Source organism: Ammospiza nelsoni, chromosome 28 (genome assembly GCF_027579445.1).
Source record: "Ammospiza nelsoni isolate bAmmNel1 chromosome 28, bAmmNel1.pri, whole genome shotgun sequence".
NCBI lineage: Eukaryota > Metazoa > Chordata > Aves > Passeriformes > Passerellidae > Ammospiza > Ammospiza nelsoni.
Window position 1 is genome coordinate 1,581,165 of NC_080660.1, and position 15,173 is coordinate 1,596,337.

General features: G+C 62.6%; 1 protein-coding gene across 1 annotated transcript; it reads right to left on the minus strand.

Annotated features, from left to right (window-relative positions):
- Positions 1-5: 5 nt before the first annotated feature.
- On the minus strand, positions 6-14,667 carry TDRKH (tudor and KH domain containing). The gene is made up of 12 exons (XM_059490054.1): positions 14,463-14,667; positions 13,613-13,719; positions 11,451-11,652; positions 9,501-9,643; positions 9,069-9,420; positions 6,567-6,730; positions 5,097-5,269; positions 4,952-5,016; positions 3,254-3,393; positions 805-864; positions 422-503; positions 6-334 (listed from the first exon to the last, which is right to left on the minus strand). The coding sequence occupies exons 1-12, from the start codon at positions 14,581-14,583 to the stop codon at positions 291-293; spliced, it is 1,653 nt and encodes a 550-aa protein (XP_059346037.1). The 5' UTR covers positions 14,584-14,667; the 3' UTR covers positions 6-290.
- Between the last annotated feature and the right edge of the window lie 506 nt (positions 14,668-15,173).

Sequence of the window (15,173 nt, forward strand, 5' to 3'; positions counted from 1 at the left end):
GAACGGAGCGCTGAGAAACCTTCAACTTTATTAACTCAGAACCACAATTAGTGCAACGGAACAGCAAAACAATGCGAGGGAACCGGGAACTCCCGGTAACGGAAGGGGCACCGCCGGCCCTCGGCCCCGGTGTGTCGCGTCCCGACAAGAGGCACAAGCGGAGATCCCCGCGATTTGTCGGTGCGGCCTCCCGGAGGGCTCCGGAGAGGGCACTCGGTGGTGGCGCCGGGAGCGGCTCCGGTTACCGGGACGGCGGCACCGGGAGCGGCTCCCGGTGGCACCGGGCAGCTTCAGCTCACCGTGACGGCGTCCCCGGGCACGGCGGCGGCGGCGGCTGCGGGAGCGGGGAGGGGTCAGCGGGGTCCCGACACCGTTCCGGGGGCGCACCGGGAACGGCGTCACCGGGACACGCCGGGCTCACCGGGCACGCTGAGGCAGGACGCGGGGCCGGGGCTGTCCCCGGGCTCCGCCGGGCTCGGCGTGGCGGCGCCGCCGAGATCGTCCTGCCGGGAAGAGCGGGATGAGCCCTCCCGGGACACCGCGAGGGGACACCGGGACACGGGGACACCGGGACACGGGGACATGGGGACACCGGGACACGGGGACACCGGGACATGGGGACACCGGGACACCGGGACACGGGGACACCGGGACACGGGGACATGGGGACACCGGGACACGGGGACATCGGGACATGGGGACACCGGGACACGGGGACATGGGGACACCGGGACACGGGGACACCGGGACATGGGGACACCGGGACATGGGGACACTGGGACACCGGTACCGGGAGCAGCTCACCGGGGGCTCCTCGGGCACGGCGTAGCCCAAACGCACCAGCTCCGCTGCCACGTCCAGGCTCTGCGGGGACACCGGGGACAAGGAGGGGACGGGGAATGGCGGGAATTGCGTGAGGGGACAGCTGGGGACACACCTGGCTGTGGCACAGGGAGCGCCAGGCGTGGGGACACTTGTGGGGACACCTGAGGACAGCTGGGGACACTTGGGGACAGCTGTGGTGACCCTGGGGACAGCTGGGGACACTTGGGGACAGTTGTGGTGACCCTGGGGACAGCTGGGGATGTTGGGGACACCTGTGGTGACCCTGGGGACAGCTGGGGACACTGGGGACACTTGGGGACAGTTGTGGTGACCCTGAGGACAGCTGGGGATGTTGGGGACACTGGGGACACTTGGGGACAGTTGTGGTGACACACCTGTCCGTGGTTCTAGGAGTAGCAGGAGTGGGGACACCTGGGGATGTTGGGGACACTTGGGGACAGTTGTGAGGAGACACAGGGACAGTTGGGGACACACCTGGCTGTGGCACAGGGAGCGCCAGGCGTGGGGACACTTGTGGGGACACCTGGGGACAGCTGAGGGGACCCTGGGGACAGCTGGGGATGTTGGGGACACTTGGGGACAGCTGTGGTGACCCTGGGGACAGCTGGGGATGTTGGGGACACTTGGGGACAGCTGTGGGGACCCTGGGGACAGCTGGGGATGTTGGGGACACTGGGGACACTTGGGGACAGCTGTGGTGACCCTGGGGACAGCTGGGGACACTTGGGGACAGCTGTGGTGACCCTGGGGACAGCTGGGGATGTTGGGGACACCTGTGGTGACCCTGGGGACAGCTGGGGATGTTGGGGACACTGGGGACACTTGTGGTGACCCTGGGGACAGCTGGGGATGTTGGGGACACTGGGGACAGTTGTGGTGACCCTGGGGACAGCTGGGGACACTGGGGACACTTGGGGACAGTTGTGGTGACACACCTGTCCGTGGTTCTAGGAGTAGCAGGAGTGGGGACACCTGGGGACAGTTGTGGTGACCCTGGGGATGTTGGGGACACTTGGGGACAGTTGTGAGGAGACACAGGGACACTTGGTGGCCCACCTGCCCATGGCTCTGGGAACGCCAGGAATGGGGACACTGGGGACGGTTTGGATGACCCTGAGGACACTTGGGGACAGTTCTGGGGACACTTGCTGACTCTGGTGGCACCTCTGTGTGGGTCTGGGAACACCAGGGATGGGGACAGTTGTGAGGACACCTGGGGACAATTCTGGTGACCCTGGTGACACACTTGTCCATGTCACTGGGAACACCAGGAATGCTGACCCTGGGGACACTTGGGGACAGTTCTGGTGACACTTGGGGACAGTTCTGGTGACCCTGGGGACACTTGGGGACAGTTCTGGTGACACTTGGGGACAGTTCTGGTGACCCTGGGGACACACCTGTCCTTGTAGCTGGGAACACCAGGAATAGGGACAATGGGGAAAGTTCTGGTGACCCTGGGGACACTCGGGGACAGTTCTGGTGACACCTGGTGACATCTAGAGATACTGGTGACACACCTGCCTGTGTCACTGGGAACATCAAGAATGGGGACCCTGGGGACACTTGGGGACAGTTCTGGTGACCCTGGGGACACTTGGGGACCCTGGTGATGCACCTGTCCATGTCACTGCGGACACCAGGAAAGGGGACACCTGGGGACAGTTCTGGTGACACTTGGGGACAGTTCTGGGGACCCTGGGGACACTCAGGGACAGTTCTGGTGACACTTGGGGACAGTTCTGGGGACCCTGGGGACACTCGGGGACAGTTCTGGTGACACTTGGTGACATCTAGAGATACTGGTGACACACCTGCCCGTGTCACTGGGAACATCAAGAATGGGGACACTGGGGACACTTGGGGACAGTTCTGGTGACCCTGGGGACACTGAGGGACAGTTCTGGTGACCCTGGGGACACTTGGGGACAGTTCTGGTGACACCTGGTGACATCTAGAGATACTGGTGACACACCTGCCCGTGTCACTGGGAACATCAAGAATGGGGACCCTGGGGACACTTGGGGACAGTTCTGGTGACACCTGGTGACATCTGGAGATACTGGTGACACACCTGCCCGTGTCACTGGGAACATCAAGAATGGGGACACTGAGGGACAGTTCTGGTGACCCTGGGGACACTTGGGGACCCTGGTGATGCACCTGTCCATGTCACTGCGGACACCAGGAAAGGGGACACCTGGGGACAGTTCTGGTGACACTTGGGGACACCTGGGGACAGTTCTGGTGACACTTGGGGACAGTTCTGAGGACAGTTGGTGACCCTGGTGAGACACCTGCCCGCGGCTCTGGGAACACCAGGAACGGGGGACAGTTCTAGTGACCCGGTGGCCCTGGGGACATTTCTGGTGGCCCTGGGTGACAGCTGGTGGCAGCTGGCACCGACCTGTCCCTGGCAGTGGCTGTAGAGGCGCAGGCAGGGCCCCGCGGGGCCGTAGCTGCAGATCCGAGCCACCAACGGCGCCCACCGGGCACAGCCCGTGAGGCGATCGAACTCCTGCAGGGCGGCCTCGGGCCACGAGCCACCTGTGGGGACACGGGGACACTGTGACAGTGACACTGGGACATGGGGACAGTGACACAGTGACACAGTGACACTCGAACTCCTGCAGGGCGGCCTCGGGCCACGAGCCACCTGTGGGGACACGGGGACACTGTGACAGTGACACTGGGACATGGGGACAGTGACACAGTGACACTCGAACTCCTGCAGGGCAGCCTCGGGCCACGAGCCACCTGTGGGGACATGGGGACACTGTGACAGTGACACTGGGACATGGGGACACTGTGACAGTGACACTGGGACATGGGGACAGTGACACAGTGACACTGGGACATGGGGACACTGTGACAGTGACACAGGGACATGGGGACAGTGACACAGGGACACTGGGACATGGGGACAGTGACACAGGGACACTCGAACTCCTGCAGGGCGGCCTCGGGCCACGAGCCACCTGTGGGGACATGGGGACACTGTGACAGTGACACTGGGACATGGGGACAGTGACACAGTGACACTGGGACATGGGGACACTGTGACAGTGACACAGGGACATGGGGACAGTGACACTGGGACACTGGGACATGGGGACACTGTGACAGTGACACAGGAACATGGGGACAGTGACACTGGGACGTGGGGACAGTGACACAGGGACACTCAAACTCCTGCAGGGCGGCCGCGGGCCACGAGCCACCTGTGGGGACATGGGGACAATGACACAGGGACATGGGGACAATGACACAGTCAAACTCCTCCAGGGCTGCCATGAGCCACCTGTGGGGGACACACCGGGGACAGCGGTGACAGCAGGGACACCGTGACACAGGACACACTGGGACAGGAGGACAGTGGTGACACCAGGACAGTGGTTACACACTGGGACACACCGGGGACAGCGGTGACACTGGGACACCAGGCACACTGGGACAGCGGTGACATGGCCTGAGGATGGGCCATGTGCCACACCAAGAGGAGATGGGGACATGTGTCACCCTTGGGAGGTGACAGTGCCATGTGCCAGCCCCAGGAGGTGACAGAGGTGTCCCACCCCAGGTGACAGTGCCGTGTCCCACCCAAGGAGGTGACAGAGCTGTCCCACCCCCAGAGGGTGACAGTGCCATGTCCCATCCCCCAAGAGGTGACAGAGCTGTCCCACCCCAGGTGACAGTGCCATGTGCAACCCAAGGAGGTGACAGTGCTGTCCCACCCAAGGTGACAGAGCTGTCCCACCCAAGGTGACAGAGCTGTCCCACCCCAGCAGGTGACAGAGCTGTCCCACCCAAGGTGACAGTGCTGTCCCACCCCCAGAGGGTGACAGTGTCCTGTCCCACCCCCCATGAGGTGACAGAGCTGTCCCACCCCAGGAGGTGACAGTGCCCTGTCCCACCCAAGGAGATGACAGAGCCATGTCCCACCCCAGGTGACAGAGCTGTCCCACCCCACGAGATGACAGTGCCATCCCACCCCAGCAGGTGACAGTGCCACATCCCACCCCAGCAGGTGACAGTGCTGTCCCACCCCAGGTGACAGTGCTGTCCCACCCCAGCAGGTGACAGTGCCACGTGCCACCCCTCTCACCGTTGGGGACAATCCCGGCCAGGCTGCACTCGATGGCCTGGAAGGGCAGGCTCAGGAAGTCGCTCCTGCAAGGACACGGCGGTGGCACTCCCTGGGGACAGGGCCACCGCGCCAGGGGACGGGGACGGCGCCACCCCCCGCACACCTGAGGGCGCGCAGGGCCTCGGGGGGGGCCTGGCCGTTGTCCCCAAAGTCCACGTAGTACAGGTCCAGGTGGCCGCTGTCCAGTGTCCCCAACACCCGCGCCCGGTACCACTCGCCATCGTCCAGGTACGGCGCCGCCACGATGGCACCGGGCTGCACGCACGGGGGTGGCACCTGGGGACACGGGGACACTCAGGGGACAGCGAGGGACACGGGGACACTCAGGGGAGGACATGGTGGGACAGGGCGTGGAGAGCAGGGACACGGGGACACTCAGGGGACAGCGAGGGACACGGGGACACTCAGGGGACAGGGAGGGACACGGGGACACTCAGGGGAGGACATGGTGGGACAGGGCTGGGACAGCAGGGACACGGGGACAGTCAGGGGACATGGAGGAGCATGAAAGGACAGCAGGGACATGGGGACAGTCAGGGCACAGGGAGGGGCACAGGGACACGGGGACAGTCAGGGGACAGGGAGGGGCACAGGGCCACTCAGGGGACAGTCAGGGGCATGAGGGGACAGCAGGGACATGGGGACAGTCAGGGGATACGGGAGGGACATGGGGACAGTCAGGGGACATGGAGGGGCATGAAGGGACAGCAGGGACACGGGGACACTCAGGGGACAGGGAGGGACATGGGGACAGTCAGGGGGGCATGGGAGGGGCATGAAGGGACAGTGCTGGGACAGCAGGGACATGGGGACAGGGGGTAAAGGACATGGTGGGGACAGTGCTGGGACATGGGGACAGTCAGGGGACAGGGAGGGACACAGGGACATGGGGACAGGGGGTAAAGGACATGGTGGGGACAGTGCTGGGACATGGGGACACGGGGACACAGAAGGGGCATGAGGGGACAGCAGGGACAGTCAGGGGACATGGAAGGGACATGGGGACACTCAAGGGACATGGGAGGGGCATGAGGGGACAGCAGGGACATGGGGACAGTCAGGGGGGCCTGGTGGGACAGGGCTGGGACAGCAGGGACAAGGGGACAAGGACATGGTGGGGACAGTGCTGGGACAAGAGGGGACATGGGGGGACAGAGGCAACACAGAGGGGACAGTGCTGGGACACAGAGGAACATGGTGAGGGACACAGAGGGGACACAGATGGGACAGAGGGGACACTGGGAGGACACAGAGGTGACAGAAGAGACTCATGGAAGGGCTGCTCTGGTAGAAGTGCCCCATCTTGGCCATGAACTTGTCCAGCGCTGGGACGTGGGGGACACTGAGAGGACACTGAGGGGACACAGAGGGGACACAGGTGACACTGAGGGGACACAGAGGGGACACAGGGGACTCACGGGGGGGCTGCTCTGGTAGAAGTGCCCCATCTTGGCCATGAACTTGGCCAGTGCTGGGACATGGGGGACACTGAGAGGACACAGAGGAGACACAGAGGGGACACAGGTGACACATGTGACACTGAGGGGACACAGAGGGGACACAGGGCACTCACGGGGGGGCTGCTCTGGTAGAAGAGCCCCATCTCAGCTGTCAGTTTGTCCAGCTGCAGGCTCCTCGTGCCCAGCAGTTGGATCCAGAAGTGCCCGGGGCTCTCGGCCGCCGACACGTAAACGTCCAGGTGCTCGTCAGCAGGGAAACTGAAATCTGGGCTGGGCACTGGGGCAGCCCCAGAGCACGGAAATCCAATGAAATCTACCCCAAAGCCACTGAAATCCATGAAATCTACCCCAAATCCACTGAAATCTACCCAAAATCCACTGAAATCTACTGAAACCCACCCAAAATCCACTGAAATCTACCCAAAATCTACCCAAAATCCACTGAAATCCACTGAAATCTACCCAAAATCTACCCAAAATCCACTGAAATCCACTGAAATCTACCCAAAATCTACCCAAAATCCACTGTCATCTACCTGAAATCCATCCAAAACCCACTGAAATCCACTGAAACCCACCCCAAACCCACTGAAATCTACCCGAAATCTACCCCAAATCCACTGAAATCCATTGAAATCCACCCAAAATCCACTGAAATCCACCCCAAACCCACTGAAATCTACCCAAAATCCACTGAAATCCACGCAAAATCCATCCCAAATCCACTGAAATCCACCCCAAACCCACTGAAATCCACCCAAAATCCACTGAAATCCATGCAAAATCCATCCCAAATCCACTGAAATCTACCCCAAATCCACTGAAATCCACTGAAATCTACCCCAAATCCACTGAAATCTACCCCAAATCCACTGAAATCCACTGAAATCTACCCCAAATCCACTGAAATCTACTGAAATCTACCCCAAATCCACTGTCATCTACCTGAAATCCACCCAAAACCCACTGAAATCCACTGAAGTCCACCCCAAACCCACTGAAATCTACCCGAAATCTACCCCAAATCCACTGAAATCCATTGAAATCCACCCAAAATCCACTGAAATCCACCCAAAATCCACTGAAATCCACCCCAAACCCACTGAAATCTACCCAAAATCCATTGAAATCCACCCCAAATCCACAGAAATTTACCCAAAATCCACCCCAAATCTACCCAAAATCCACTGAAATCCATCCCAAATCCACTGAAATCTACCCCAAATCCTACCAGGACAACCACAGCATGGAGGAGCCCTGAAATCCCACTGGGACAGGCACATTTTGGGGGGGAGGGAACCCCCAAAATCTCCCCAAATCCCCCAAAATCTCTGCGGGAAAGGCACAGGAGATCCCAGGATGGATGGATGGATGGATGGATGGATGGATGGATGGATGGATGGATGGATGGATGATGGATGGATGATGGATGGATGGATGATGGATGGATGGATGGATGGATGGATGGATGGATGGATGGATGGATGGATGGATGGATGGATGGATGGATGATGGATGGATGGACAGATGTACAGATGGATGGATGATGGATGGATGGATGATGGATGGATGATGGATGGATGGATGGATGATGGATGGATGGATGGATGGATGGATGGATGGATGGATGGATGGATGGATGATGGATGATGGATGGATGGATGGATGGATGATGGATGGATGGATGGATGGATGGATGGATGGATGGATGGATGATGGATGGATGGACAGATGTACAGATGGATGGATGACGGATGGATGGATGGATGATGGATGGATGGATGGATGGATGGATGGATGGATGGATGGATGATGGATGGATGGATGGATGGATGGATGGATGGATGGATGGATGATGGATGGATGATGGATGGATGGATGGATGGATGGATGATGGATGGATGGACAGATGTACAGATGGATGGATGACGGATGGATGGATGATGGATGGACAGATGTACAGATGGATGGATGATGGATGGATGGATGATGGATGATGGATGGATGATGGATGGATGGATGGATGATGGATGGATGGATGATGGATGGATGATGGATGGATGGATGGATGGATGGATGGATGGATGGATGGATGGATGATGGATGGATGATGGATGGATGGATGGATGGATGGATGATGGATGGATGGATGGATGATGGATGATGGATGGATGGATGATGGATGGATGATGGATGGATGATGGATGGATGGATGGATGGATGGATGGGTGATGGATGGATGGATGGATGATGGATGGATGGATGGATGGATGATGGATGGATGGATGGATGGGTGATGGATGGATGGATGGATGATGGATGGATGGATGGATGATGGATGGATGGATGGATGGACAGATGTACAGATGGATGGATGACGGATGGATGGATGATGGATGGATGGATGTACAGATGGATGGATGGATGGATACATGATGGATGGATGGATGGATGGATGGATGGATGGATGGATGGAACCCCCCAAAATCCCTCTGGGAAAGGCACTGGAAGCATGGAGGGAACTGCCCAAAATCCCTCCCCAGATCCCAAAATCCCCAGGAAATCCATCCCCGCCCCAAAATCCCCATCGGGAACCGCCCCAGCTCCGCTCTCACCCTCAAACTTGGCCACGGGCGGCTCCTCTCCGGTATCCCGGAGCTCCCGGGGCTCCTCTCCCGCATCCCGGGGCTCCATTCCCGCGTCCCGGCGCTCCCCACTCCCCATCTCCGCCTCCTGCTCCATCCCGTCGCTCCCCGCCGCCGTTCCGGCGCCGCCCGCCGGCGCCCATTCCGCATCCCAGCACTCCTGCCATCCCCCGCCGGCGCTCCCGGGGGCACCGGCGGCGGGCGGCACCGGCGGCTCCCGGCGGCTGCCCAGGGGCTGCTTCCGCGGGCACCGCGCGGCCGCCGCCTGCGCCAGCTCCCGGCGGAACGCCTTGTCCTCCGACAGCTTCTCCATGATCAGCTTCTACCGGGAGCACCGGGAGGAGGATGAGGAGGCTCCCAGGGGGCGAAGGAGCCCCCCCGGAAGGGCGGATCCGCGCTCACCTTGGCCGCCTCCACCTCGGCGCGCGTCCCCAGCAGGCGGATGACGCGCAGCGGGGCCAGGCTGCCGTCGGGGTCGTGGGCGCCGCACTCCACGCGAGCCCCGGAGCTGCGGCAGATGGCCCGCACGGTCTCGCCGCCGCGGCCTGCGGGGAACCGGGAGCGGAGCCGGCGTGGGGAACGAACGCGGAGAGGGGGTTCGGGGTGGGGGTCAAAGGGAATGAGGGATGGGGAAAGGGGTTTGGGGGTGGGAAGGGGGTTTGGGGATTGGGGGTTCACCCAGGATTTGGGGTGTCCCAGGGGCTACAGAAGGTTCCCCGTGGGATTTGGGGATACAGAAGGTTTTCCTTGGGATTTGGGGTGCCCCGTTCCAATGATCCTGCCCACGGCCCGCTGGGGCGCATGGAGCTGCTCAGCACACTGGATTTAGGGTTCCCTGTGGGATTTGGGGCTGTGGAAGGTTCCCTCCAAGTTTTGGGGTGTCCCCTACCGATGATCCTGCCCACGGCCCTCTGGGGCACATCTCAGTACCCTGGGATTTGGGGTTCCTTTGGGATTTGGGGTGTCCCTGTGGCTATGGAGGGTTCCCCATGGTGCTTAAAGGGAATGAGGGCTGGGAAAGGGGCTTTGGGATTGGGGTTCTCCCAGGGTTTGGGGTGTCCTTGTGGTTTTGGAGGGAATGAGGGCTAGGGAAAGGGGCTTTGGGCATGGGGAGTTTGGGATTGGGGTTCTCCCAAGGTTTTGGGGTGCCCTGTACCGATGATCCTGCCCATGGCCCACTGGGGCATATGGAGCTGCTCAGCACACTGGGATTTGGGGTGTCCCTATGGCTATGGAGGGGTTCCCGTGGGATTTGGGGTGTCCCAGGGCGTACAGAAGGATCCCTCAGGATTTTGGGGTGTCCCAGGGGTACAGAACCTCCCCCCAGGTTTCGGGGTGCCCCGTACCCATGATCCTGCCCGCGGCCCGCTGGGGCACATGGAGCTGTTCAGTACCCTGGGATTTGGGGTTCCCGTGGGATTTGGGGTGTCCCTGTGGCTATGGAGGGTTCCCCACAGGATTTGGGGATACAGAAGCTTCCCCCAGGTTTCGGGGTGCCCCGTACCGATGATCCTGCTCACAGCCTGCTGGGGCACATGGAGCTTCTCGGTACCCTGGGATTTGGGGTGTCCCTGTGGCTATGGAGGGGTTCCCGTGGGATTTGGGGTGTCCCAGGGCGTACAGAAGGATCCCTCAGGATTTTGGGGTGTCCCAGGGGTACAGAAGCTCCCCCCAGGTTTCGGGGTGCCCTGTACCGATGATCCTGCCCACAGCCTGCTGGGGCACATGGAGCTCCTTGGTACCCTGGGATTTGGGGTTCCCGTGGGATTTGGGGTGTCCCTGTGGCTATGGAGGGTTCCCCACAGGATTTGGGGATACAGAAGCTTCCCCCAGGTTTCGGGGTGCCCCGTACCGATGATCCTGCTCACAGCCTGCTGGGGCACATGGAGCTCCTCGGTACCCTGGGATTTGGGGTGTCCCTGTGGCTATGGAGGGGTTCCCGTGGGATTTGGGGTGTCCCAGGGCGTACAGAAGGATCCCTCAGGATTTTGGGGTGTCCCAGGGGTACAGAAGCTCCCCCCAGGTTTCGGGGTGCCCTGTACCGATGATCCTGCCCACAGCCTGCTGGGGCACATGGAGCTGTTCAGTACCCTGGGATTTGGGGTTCCCGTGGGATTTGGGGTGTCCCTGTGGCTATGGAGGGTTCCCCACAGGATTTGGGGATACAGAAGGTTCCCTCCAGGTTTTGGGGTGCCCTGTACCAATGATCCTGCCCACGGCCCGCTGGGGCACAGGCAGCTGCTCGGGGATTTGGGGTTCCTGTGGGATTTGCGGTGTCCCTGTGGCTATGGAGGGTTCCCCACAGCATTTGGGGATACAGAAGCTCCCCCCAGGTTTCGGGGTGCCCCGTACCGATGATCCTGCCCACGGCCCGCTGGGGCACGCGCAGCTGCTCGGCCACGGGGGCGCTGTCGGCCACGATGCGCAGCACGGCCGCCCTGGCCCGGCACACCTGGCCCGGCGAGCCCGAGATCTGCACCAGCGACTGCCCTTCCTCCTCCTCCTCCTCCTCCTCCACCTCCACCTCGATCTGCGCTCCCGTCTCCTGCCTCAGCTGCGGCGACGGTGAGGAGGTGGCACTCCTGGTGCTGCCGGTGCTCCCAGTGCCCCCAGTGCTCCCAGTGCCCCCAGTGCTCCCAGTGCCCCCAGTTCCTCCAGTGCTCCCAGTGCTCCCAGTGCTCCCAGTGCCCCCAGTTCCTCCAGTGCCCCCAGTGCTCCCAGTGCCCCCAGTGCTCCCAGTGCCCCCAGTTCCTCCAGTGCCCCCAGTGCTCCCAGTTTCCCCAGTTCCTCCAGTGCTCCCAGTGCTCCCAGTGCCCCCAGTTCCCCCAGTGCTCCCAGTGCCCCCAGTGCTCCCAGTGCCCCCAGTGTCTCCAGTGCTCCCAATGCCTCTGGTACTCCCAGTGCTCCCAGTACTCCCAGTTCCTTCAGTGCTCCCAGTATTCCCCGTGCTCCCAGTGTTCCCGGTGCTCCCAGTCCTTCCTAGTGCTCCCAGTGCTCCCAGTGCCCCCAGTACTCCCAGTTCCCACAAGGCTCTTGGTGCCCCAAGTGCTCCCAATCCCCCCAGCTCTCCCAGTGCTCCCAGTTCCCCCAGTGTTCCCAGCACTCCCGGTGCTGCTGGTATTCCCAGTTCTCCCAGTGCCCCCAGTGCTCCCAGTGCCCCCAGTGCTCCCTGAGCTCCCAGTGCTCCCAGTTCCCCCAATGCTCCTGGCACTCCCAATCATCCCAGTTCCCCCAGTGCTCTTGGTACTCCCAGCACTCCCAGTTCCCCCAGTGCTCTCTGAGCTCCTGGTGCTCCCAGTTCTCCCAGCACTCCTGGTGCTTCCTGTGCTCCCAGTTCCCCCAGTATCTCCAATGCTCCCAGTGCTCCCCATACTACCGGTGCCCCCAGCACTCCCAGCGTTCCCAGCTCCCCCAGTGCCCCCAGTTCCCCAGCACTCCCAGTTCCCCAGCACCCCCAGTGTTCCCAGTTCCCCAGCACTCCCGGCACTCCCAGTGTTCCCAGTTCCCCCAGTGTTCTCAGCACTCCCGGCACTCCCAGTGTTCCCAGTTCCCCCAGCGCTCCCAGTCCCTCATCACTCCCAGTTCCCCCAGCCCTCCCAGCACTCCCAGTGTTCCCAATCCCCTCAGTTCCCCCAGTGTTCCCAGTTCTCCCAGTACTCCCAGCGCTCCCAGTGTTCCCAGTCCCCCCAGTTCCCAGTTCCCCCAGTGCTGCCCCCAGCCCTCCCAGTTCCCCCAGTACTCCCAGCACTCCCAGTGTTCCCAGAATCCCCAGTGCTGCCCCCAGCCCTCCCAGCACTCCCAGTGTGCCCAGTTCCCCCAGCGCTCCCAGTGTTCCCAATCCCCTCAGTTCCCCCAGTGTTCCCAGTTCCCCCAGCACTCCCAGTGTTCCCAGTCCCCCCAGTTCCCCCAGTGTTCCCAGTTCCCCCAGTACTCCCAGCATTCCCAGTGTTCCCAATCCCCCCAGTTCCCAGTTCCCCCAGTGTTCCCAGTTCCCCCAGTCCCCCCAGTTCCCAGTTCCCTCAGCCCTCCCAGTCCCCCCAGTGCTGCCCCCAGCCCTCCCAGTTCCCCCAGTGTTCCCAGTTCCCCCATTTCCCCCAGCACTCCCAGTTCCCCAGCACTCCCAGTGTTCCCAGTTCCCCCAGCACTCCCAGTCCCTCATCACTCCCAGTTCCCCCAGTTCCCCCAGCACTCCCAGTCCCTCATCACTCCCAGTTCCCCCAGTTCCCCTAGCACTCCCAGCCCTCCCAGTGTTCCCAGTCCCCCCAGTTCCCAGTTCCCCCAGTGTTCCCAGTACCCCCAGTCCCCCCAGTTCCCAGTTCCCCCAGTGTTCCCAGTACCCCCAGTCCCCCCAGTTCCCCCAGTGTTCCCAGTTCCCAGCACTCCCAGTGTTCCCAGTCCCCCCAGTTCCCAGTTCCCCCAGTGCTCCCAGTACCCCCAGTTCCCCCAGTGTTCCCAGTGCCCCCAGTGCTGCCCCCAGCCCTCCCAGTGTCCCCAGTGTCCCCAGCTGTCCCCACCTGGTTGATGGTGGCCCCCCGGCGGCCGATCAGCGACTTCAGCGCCGTGCGGGGCACCCTGACCGTCACCTCCAGCCCCTCGTCTGCCACCAGTGTCACCTGCGCCTCTGAGGGGACACGGCTGGGTTACCGAGGGGACACCGAGCGGTGGGGACGTCCCCGGGGACGGGGGTGACAAACAGGGTACGGGGAATTCCATGGGGAAAAAGGCGCTTCCCGTTGGGGTCCCAAAAGTGTCCCCAGAGTGTCCCCAGGGAGTCTTCAAGGTGTCCCCAAAGGGTCCCCAAGGGTGTCCCCAAAGTGTCCTCAGAGGGTCCCCACGATATCCCCACGGTGTCCCCAAAGGCTGCCCAGGGTGTCCCCAAAGGGTCCCCAGGGTGTCCCCAGGGTGTCCCCAAAGTGTCCTCAGAGGGTCCCCATGATGTCCCCACGGTGTCCCCAAAGGCTGCCCAGGGTGTCCCCAAAGGGTCCCCAGGGTGTCCCCAGGGTGTCCCCAAAGGTCCCCAAGTTCCCCAGGGTGTCCCCAAAGGCTGCCCAGGGTGTCCCCAAAGGTCCCCAAGTTCCTCTGGTGTCCACAAAGGGTCCCCAGGGTGTCCCCAGAGTGTCCTCAGAGGGTCCCCACGATGTCCCCACGGTGTCCCCAAAGGTCCCCAAGTTCCCCACGGTGTCCCCAAAGGGTCCCCAGGGTGTCCCCAGGGTGTCCCCAAAGGGACAGGGAGGAGCTCACACGGGAATTCCCGGCGGGCAAAGCGGCTCCCGCGGGCTCCCCCTCCCCGCGGAGGGCCCCGAGTGAGCTCCCGGTGGTCCCGGGGGGGGTCGGGCCAGGCCCCGGTGTGAGACCCGGACCCACCTCGGCTCTCCCGGTAGCGCCGGTACAGGATGTAGAGCACGGTGGCGGCGGCCGGGACGCCCAGCAGCAGGGCGGTTTTCTGCAGGCTGCTCAGGCTGTGCACGGGGCCCCGTCCCGCCATGGCGGCTGCGGACGGGGCTTTACCGGGCTTTACCGGAGGGTTACCGGGGGTTACCGGGAGCCCACCGGGAGCTCCCGGTGCGGCCGGGCCGCGTTGCACCCCCACCCCGGGGACTCCCCACCCGCCCCCTCACGGAGGGCTCGGCTCCGGGCGCGCCGGTGCAGGCCCCGGGCCCGGTGCAGCGGCAGCGGAGCCCCTGCAGCCGCCTCGGCCGCGCGCCCCCGGTGGTCCCACGGTACCTGCAGGTGCCAGGGCCGCCCCCCAGCCCCGCAGCGACCCCGGCTCGGCCCAGCCCGGCCCTGAAAGGCCCCGGTTCGGGCCCGGCCCCGGTTCGGGCCCGCTGCGGCCCCGGTGCCGCCGCCGCCTCCCGCGCCCCGCCGCTGGTCACGCCTCCTGCCGCTCTCCACCAATCACATCGCGGCTCCTCCCCTCCCAGCCAATCACAGCGCGGCCCCGCACGGCTCCCACCCAATCAGCGCCTGCGGAGCAGCGGCCAATCCCGCGAGACCTCCCACATGCGGGGGCGGGAAAAAAACGGGAATAAAGCAGCCAATCAGCGGCGAGTAGCGTGGAGACAAACCAATCAGCGA

Excerpts from the sequence above, each read along its gene's own strand:
- TDRKH (XM_059490054.1), bottom strand. The coding sequence starts at position 14,583 with ATGGCGGGACGGGGCCCCGTGCACAGCCTGAGCAGCCTGCAGAAAACC. Across the intron at positions 5,270-6,566 it reads TCTACCAGAGCAGCCCCCCC|GTGCCACCCCCGTGCGTGCA; the intron begins GTGAGTGCCCTG and ends CCGTGTCCCCAG. Across the intron at positions 865-3,253 it reads ACAGCCACTGCCAGGGACAG|AGCCTGGACGTGGCAGCGGA; the intron begins GTCGGTGCCAGC and ends GTGTCCCCGCAG.